This window comes from Morone saxatilis, unplaced genomic scaffold, assembly GCF_004916995.1.
Source record: "Morone saxatilis isolate NCDOM2014 unplaced genomic scaffold, NCSU_SB_2.0 Contig16, whole genome shotgun sequence".
NCBI classification, from domain to species: Eukaryota; Metazoa; Chordata; class Actinopteri; family Moronidae; genus Morone; species Morone saxatilis.
In genome coordinates, this window is record NW_023339718.1 from 27,631,964 (window position 1) to 27,640,268 (window position 8,305).

The window sequence follows — 8,305 nt, forward strand, 5'->3', positions numbered from 1 at the left end:
GTTTATTTACACTTTGACAGAAGCCAACTGAGTCTATTATTGATGTAAAAAAGCATTACTTATTCCTAGTATAATGTTTTTTTAATGGATAAATTGTCGTGTTATAATAAAATTGTTTAAGACTAAGAATGACAAAGCTTTTTAATACTTATGATTCAGTATACCAAATGTCCTAAAAATCTCTTTGAACTTAGTATGACAGAAATGTCACACCAGATAATACATGACAAACAGCTTAGGACAATCAGTCTAGGCACATGGAGCACAGCTAAACCAAAAAGGCCAGCAAAAATAGAAGGAGAAAATAGGTAAAAATAAATGAAAGATCTGAAATCAAAATGCCAACAATAAGATAAGATAAGATATACCTTTATTGATCCCCGTAGGAGAAATTCAAGTTACACACAGCAGCATTGGGGAATATTGTGCAAAAAAGAGTACAGTGTACAAGTACAATCTTATCACAGATAAGAATGATAAAAAATATAATAGAAATATGAAACTATAACTGAAGAATATATACATTATAAGAAATAAGCAATGTGCAAGTACAATGGTGTACAATGTAGTGCAATGGTGTGCAATTTTAAATATTTTAAGTAGCTTGACTAATGCTGATGTTTAAGTTTTGTTTTGTCTCCACCAGCTCTTTTACCTTAGCTGCTAGATGTTTCACTCTCATTTAGGTTCATACTTAGGACATATCATCAAGTACTCTATGAAGCTGGTTCCAGGCTGGTTACCTTAGGAATGACAGACATATTTGTTACCGCCATTCCTGTTGGTCTGTGAGGTGTGTGCTGAACCTAACTTGCATTTGAAATATGCATCTGTCAGACAAGCTGGGAGGTTTTCCAGACGAGCAAACTGAAAGCTTGTCTTTACCCAATTAGATGTGTCCTATTGTCGTGGCCTGACCACATCACTGCCATATTAGAATCAAATCCTGCATCCTCAGTCTTGTCTTACCTGCTTAGTCATTTCCCTCACATGAATTAAGTGGAAACTGATTGCCTCTTATTCTTGTTTTCCAACACTACATCTCTTCAGCCATTAAGCGAGCAGTTTACTCCTCCGCCGTGGGTTTTTTGTTTAGTTCAGCACAACAGCGATGGCTGCATCGGTCATAAAAGGCAGAAAGAGAAAGTCTGTCTTCCCAAGCGTGAGGTGATAAAAATTAAAAAAATAATTGAGAAGCAGCAACAACTGTACCATCGATCGCACTTCGAGCAGTCAACTGATGCTATGCCTCTTCCTGAAAATTCATTTCTGTTTGATGATTATAACTCACAGACATAGTGCTGCCCTCAGCAGCTTGCTATCTCTCTGGTTTTGACCTTGGTGGAGATACAGGAGCCAAATCAATATTCACCTGCTCTAGCTCAGAACATATGTGGAAGGTTTCTTACACCTTGCGGGCAAGTTGATTGTGATAAATAAGTTTGTCAGTAGATTTCAATTCTAGCGGATTTGCGGTTCTTTGGGATATGAAATTGCTCTTTAAAGTAGAATTAGAAAAAGAGGTTCATTTCATTATTCTTGAAATGGCAGTGAGTGTCGATAACTGTGGCTCATTTTTTGGTCATTTTCCCTCGTTACAGTGTGACAGTATCTCAAGGTGAAAAGAGCCCGAGACAATAACCCTTCTTTCAGTCCTTATACCAGTGACCCAGATTCGGATTCTGTACCAAATAAGGCAAGCTGAGTTTTTGTCATGGGTGACCTACAAAACTAAGCAAGCTTGATAAATTCTTCAGAAATGAAAAGAAAACATGTGCATCCCATCAGATCTGTTTAACATACAGTCCTGGGACTTGAGTTGTAGTTGTAGTCATTGAATATTTACAGCTTTTACACACCAAGTGGGGCACGCTGCTTCATTATTTAGTTTGTTTGTTGTCGAGTTATCAGATGGGTGCTGCGTTGTCTGCTCACAGTGTCGCCATTATCCACTGATAGTTAGCAAATCTTTCTTTTCCTTTCATGAAAAGCACTGAATGCACTTAGATGTTGCTCCATTTTAACCTACCACACATTGCCTTTTCACATAATGATAACACTTGCATTTCTTTTTTGCCAAAACAAATTGCATTTTCTCTTCAGAGCAGCTACACAGATAATCACTGCTGAATGCTTGCCGAGTAATAGTTTTCGTTTCTGATTTATCTTGGACCTGCCATATAGAAAAGTCGCAGCAAAGGTGAACTACAGTGACGATTACGTATGTCAGCATGGGGGCCTGGCTCAGTTTTGAAAGAAATCAATGTCTGCAATCCTCCCCAGACAGAAAGTCTGCTCATCAATCTTGCAACCAACTGAAAGTAAAACTTGTGTCTAAAAGACAGCAGACGGTAGGAGGAAAGGAACACTGGTAAAGTAATCATCCACCGGGGATTTATTTATTTCCATTGAAACAGCACTATCCAAATGAAAAAACAAGATCAATGCTAAGTGATAGTCCACTAGAATAAGACAAATCTTTGCATGACATGTTGGTCTTGAGGTATTCAGTAGTTTATGGGGATTTGTGCTGACTAGACTGTACTGGTTTTACTCTTATCTTGATCCCCTTGGTTCTCCTTTGTGTGAAATAAATGCATTCTCTTGATTTAACCAAGGATTAGGGCTCTAGACTTTCCCAACATGGAAGTGAAACAAGAAGCAGCACCTTGGGACATGCTGAAAACGCTTGTTCTTGCAAGATAGGAGGAAGTTACAGGTTCTGTTTTTTACATTACACTAATGGGAAAGTCAGGGATGTACGAGAAGACTTATGCGAACAGGCACTTATGTGGATTGTAAATTCTAAACTCTTTGGCTGTTTCTTCTGGTCTGTAGACATGAAGTATCAACTTTTGTTAAGGAGGCTTTACATTAACCTGACTGCACCAGATAGTTTGTTATACAGAGCCATCTGGGAATTCATTGTTGGAAACTGCAGGCACTACTTAGCAAGTGACTGGATGAGCAATCTGTCTATCATAGCCAAATTTCAGCAGCATCAACGCTGACTTCTATGGGAACTACCATTATTGTTTAACAAATAGTGTCTTCTTGCTGTGTCACTCATAGCACCCACCCCCGTCACTGCCAATACTTCCTTAAAGGATGCTGATTGGTCCGGTACCTCTGACCGCAAACGCATAGATTGTAGGCTGGCTAGATGGATTCTGGTGTGATTTTGTATTATGTGAGTCCCACTGCCTCGCAAGCTTATTTGTGCATACAACTGACGTGAATTTTAGTTGTGTGTGTCAACAATATTCTCTTGTTGCCAACCAGACTATTGTTGACAGCTAAAGTTAGCCAAATTAGCATAATCATAACTTTATAGCCTGGCTTAAAATAAAACTGACGTTACCCCAGAATTGAGTCGATGCTTTGCAATGGGATGGGAATTCCCTCCTGTTAATATCCTGATAACTGTTTAAAAATAGTTTAGGAAACTTACAAACAGCAAGGGACAAGGACAGTACTCTGCGTTGCATAGCAAAAAGTTCAAGCAAATTCAATTCCAGCAACGCACGGTTGTGTGTGTGAGATGATCACGATCACGACAGATTTTGCTCTGCCTGTCAGATTGTCCACGCCTCCCAACCTGACTACTCACGTCACATTGGAGATAAATTACGAGGTGTGTCAATTGCTCCTTGTCTGAAAAGATCCTAAACTAGAATATGCTTCACCGGTTTAGGGTTAGATTAGGTTAAGGGTAGGGTCAGGGCTAAGGTTTAGGGTTGGTTGTTTGATTGGCACACCCTTTTACTTTAATCCTAAAACAACCATACCGTAAAATTAATTTAACATTCCTGACAGTGGGAGACCTAATCACTTTTGAAATGGACCCCAACTGAACCTTTAAAGCATTTCCAGCTCTCCACTGTGTGAGGTATAAAACTTCAAGTGTTTCATTAGCTCTCATTCACAACAGGGTAATTTAGATAAGTTGCACCAAATGTGTGTGTGCCAGCAGGTTTTCCCTGGTAAAATCCTCCTCACATTCGACCACAAGGCAGGCAACACGCTTTGTTCCTGTTTGAGAAGCTAACTATAGAGCAAAACCAAGTGAGGGAATAACAAAGCAGCAGCAGTCAGACTGTATCAATTCCATGTCTATAGTGCCAGCAACCAGCTGCATTAGCATAGTGCCAGGGCCACAGGGTGCTCGTGAAGGAAGTCCAACCAGAGGGATCTGCTCTGTGTTTCTCAGGGTCACACTCAGATTCTCTTATAGTGATTGTTCTGCTTCATATTAGAGAGTAGTAGATGGCAGCTAAGAGGAGAAAAGGCCAAATCAGAAGTTTTGTCGGACTCTGTGGAAGTCTCTTCTCTTCATCTATTCCTGAATAAAGCCGAGTTTTGCCAGAACCACAGATTTTCACACAAAGCCTGCTTTCGTCTCTCAGGGTTGCCTCGCTCAGAGGTCCATGTGGAGAGCAGCCAGCCTTCAAAGTGAGAAAGCCAACCATCCGCCCAGAACTAAAACCTTAGCAGCAACTCAAAGCAATTTTCTGGCTATTTTGTTGATTTAATCCCTAGTTTGTGATGCTTGGGCACAGCAGTGTGACTGTATTGGAGGAACAGGGCTGGGGTGGGGGTTTTTTAGCACTCCCATCATCAAGCTACATTAGCATTTTTGCAGTCTACCTATCATGGAGGCACTCATCCCTGTCTGTCTAATCAGGGGGCTGGGTAAGGCTTGGGGGTTAAGCCGTGGGATCCCTCCAAGCTGAGCTCATCTGTCAGTTTGCCTAATCAAATGTCAGGCTGGGATGAGAAGACCAAGCACCTCTCTCTGGAATATTACATGCTAACTGTCAGGCTCCCTGTCCCTGCACACATGAAACTGGCCAGCAAAGGTGCCGTGTGTTTTACTGCATCCACATCAGTGCGACTAAGTCAGGTGTAGTCAAGAAAATGAAACCCCTTCATTCATATTCCACCACAGGGTTGAAATACGATATTTATGCCTGCAATTATGCATTTTCATGTCTGCTACCCAGGCATTTTCATGCTGGCTGCTAACAGCTGCTATTAACCTTTTGAACAAGCACACAGTGGTTTTATTCAAGGTAGGAAATGATCGGTGTCAGCATCTCTGACAAGGTGTGGTGAAAAGTAAAATTATATAAACTGAGACTGAACCAAACACAGAACAGGAAGTGTATTACCATGCACAGAATATATTCAGGATTTTGTTCCCCCTTCCAGGCACTTATAAAATATAAATAACTGGAAATCAGATTATTAGAGAAACAGAAAGCTTTTTCCACCAGTCCTCTCTTTTACATAAATAACAGCTAATGTTAGATGTAACAGAACATGCATGAAGCAAAGGCGTACCTCTTATCAATGTGTATATTTAATTTAATTCTAAGGTCAAAGAGTGAGAAAAAGGTTGCTTAAATGTTGTTTTAAGGTTTCCACAACCTCAGCACATTTTTTTCAGCAGACCTTTTAAAAGAATCATGTCTCAGAAGCGGTCAGTGAAAGCAATAAGATTCATGTTACAGAAATAAAAGAAAACCCAATAGCTGTCAGCAGAGCGATCTGGAAATGCTGACCTGCCAGTTTGCTGGTAGCAGGAGAAGTTTGTGCAGACCTCCGTGCTTTACAAGAAGCCCAAAGATGGTCTAACCATACACCGGTATTAATCTGTCAGCTCTGGTTGTGGTCTGGACTGCAGAGCAAAGACGAGGCTCCCCACCATGCAGGTGTTGCTGTGCTATTTGTGGCAACCTGTCTCAAAATGGTCACAAAAAGAAAGCTCCAGATGCCCATGGTTACGTTGTGCGACTGTAGTAATTGCTGCTCTTGGTCCTCAGAGGAATTGCGAAAAAGAATGCCCCAATGTCATCCGCTAAGTGTCGGCTCCTCCACTGACAGCAGAGGTGCTAAATGGGTCAGAGCCAGCAACAGGATTGGAAGTGGTCTTTTGTTAGGGGCAACAGAAGAAGGTTAATTGCTTTTTAGTGGGATACTATAATATTTCCGTCCAGCTATGGTCCCCAGTGTGGATGTATGTGTGTGTGGTGGGTCTATGTTAATGACTATATCCGGAAAGGCAAGGACAAACCAGAAAAGTGAATATCCAACAGCAATTGCTCTGTGCTGAACTATGTGAGAAAGTTATTTGCTTGGAAAGAAAATTCACAAAATTAATAATTTACCCTTCTGTCTGTACTTTCTTTTATTCTAGGACAAGAACAACTATTTGATAGTAGACATTATTCTGCACTCAGCTGCTACTTCCACAGAAGCTGCAGTGCTAGGGCATCATCATGGGGATGAAAAGCTTCCTCTTAGGCTGCGTGACTGTGGCCCTGCTTCTTGAGCTCTCCACCGCCGGCCTGGTCAAAAAGATAATCCGCCACCGTAGAGAGGCTCTAATGCCTAAGAAAACCCAGGAGAACCTCACCCTGCCCCACCCTGACCAGCCAGTAGTGTTTAACCACGTCTACAACATCAACGTCCCCTCCACCTCCCTCTGCTCCGTGGACATCGACTCGCCCGGAGGCACCGAGCTCAAACACAAGAGTGCCCCAATGGACATGCAGAACACCGAGCACATGGAGCACACGGAGGACGGCGACAATCAGATTGTTTTCACACACCGCATCAGTATCCCTAAGCAGGCGTGTGGCTGCGACAACCAGCTGCCGGACATCAAGGATATCCTGAACAGGCTGGAGATGCTGGAGTCAGAGCTGTCTAGTCTGAGAGAGCAGTGCAGTAGTGGGACAGGCTGCTGTGGAGCTCAAGTTACAGGTAATTCTATACCTTTCACTGTATGGCTCTTGTACTGTAATTAATGTCAGTGTGTTTGTAGTTGACTAGACCTGTACTCAACTCAAGTGAAATCTATTTCTGAAGTGCTCATGTCAGAGGTCATGCCCTAGGCAATCATTTCTAAAAGACCATAGCAATGCCTTTGCATCTTTCAGCCCATTAACCAGAAATTGTCTATCATTTACATTGCTACCATCACCTTTCCTAAGCATGGATTACATGATTGAGATAGCTAATATAATACTGTGAATATTTTGTCATATTATTTAGTGTCAGTTACAATATTGTCAAATGGTGATGCAGTTACGAGCTGTTTCTGCATGAAAGGACCTGACAACTCATTTATCAGAATCCACTGTCGACAAAGTTTTTAATACTAAACAATGGCCAAATTCTTATTATCCTTTTCAAGGTGTCTACGTTTTTCTTACTGTTTGTCGTCTGTCATAATTTTAATTACATTGCATTGTCAATGCAAAGCCTTTAAGCAAAGCCTTGACTGTTAGTTATGGGTTGTCAGGGCATCTATACATGCACTGCAGAAGAGAGTTTGTGGTAACTGCAATACCACATGACAATAGTGGAAGCCTACTACTACAACTTATTTTCTTGGCTTTCCCCAGGTGAAGTGTCCACAAAGCCCTACTGTAATGGCCGTGGGAACTGGAGCACTGACACCTGCAGCTGTATATGTGAGTCTGGATGGAAAGGCCCCAACTGCACCGAACCCGAGTGCCCAAATGACTGCCAAGACCAGGGCCGCTGTGTGGATGGCAAATGTGAGTGCTTTGAGGGCTTTGGTGGGGATGACTGCGGTATTGAGCTCTGCCTGATGGACTGTGGTGACTATGGCCACTGTGTTGACGGGTCCTGTCTCTGTGAGGAGGGCTTCATTGGTGAGGACTGCACCCAGACCAACTGCCTCAACAACTGCCTGGGTCGCGGACGTTGCATGGACGATGAGTGTGTTTGCAATGAGCCATGGACGGGATTCGACTGCTCGGAACTCATCTGTCCAAACGACTGTTATGACCGTGGACGCTGCATCAATGGCACCTGTTACTGTGAAGAGGGCTACACTGGTGAAGACTGCGGCGAGCTCACTTGTCCTGGCAACTGTAACAACCGTGGCTTGTGCGTGAATGGCCAGTGTGTGTGTCAGACCGGCTACAGCGGAGAGGATTGCTCTAAGCTCACTTGTCCCAAGAACTGCAATGAGAGAGGCCATTGCTTCAATGGGAAGTGCATCTGTGATCCAGGATTTGAAGGTGAAGATTGCTCCATCCTCTCCTGCCCAGACAACTGCAGCAACAGGGGACAGTGCATTAATGGAGAATGTGTATGCGACGAAGGATACCAAGGCGAAGATTGTAGCGAGCTCACCTGCCCTAACAACTGCCAAGACCATGGCCGCTGCGTTAATGGACAGTGCATATGTGACAAAGGCTATGCTGGGGAGGACTGCAGCATCAAGACCTGTCCAAAAGACTGCATGGGACGTGGAGAGTGTGTGGAC

At 42.8% G+C, this 8,305-nt stretch overlaps 1 protein-coding gene across 1 annotated transcript in view; it reads left to right on the forward strand.

Moving 5' to 3' along the window:
- The window catches only part of LOC118326124 (tenascin-like), a gene marked incomplete at its 3' end in the record, with an annotated part of 40,651 nt that extends 32,346 nt beyond the window's left edge, over positions 1-8,305 (forward strand). Inside the window, 2 exon segments of the mRNA XM_035659042.1 lie at positions 6,200-6,768; positions 7,413-8,305. Coding sequence (XP_035514935.1) covers positions 6,282-6,768; positions 7,413-8,305 — 1,380 coding nt within the window.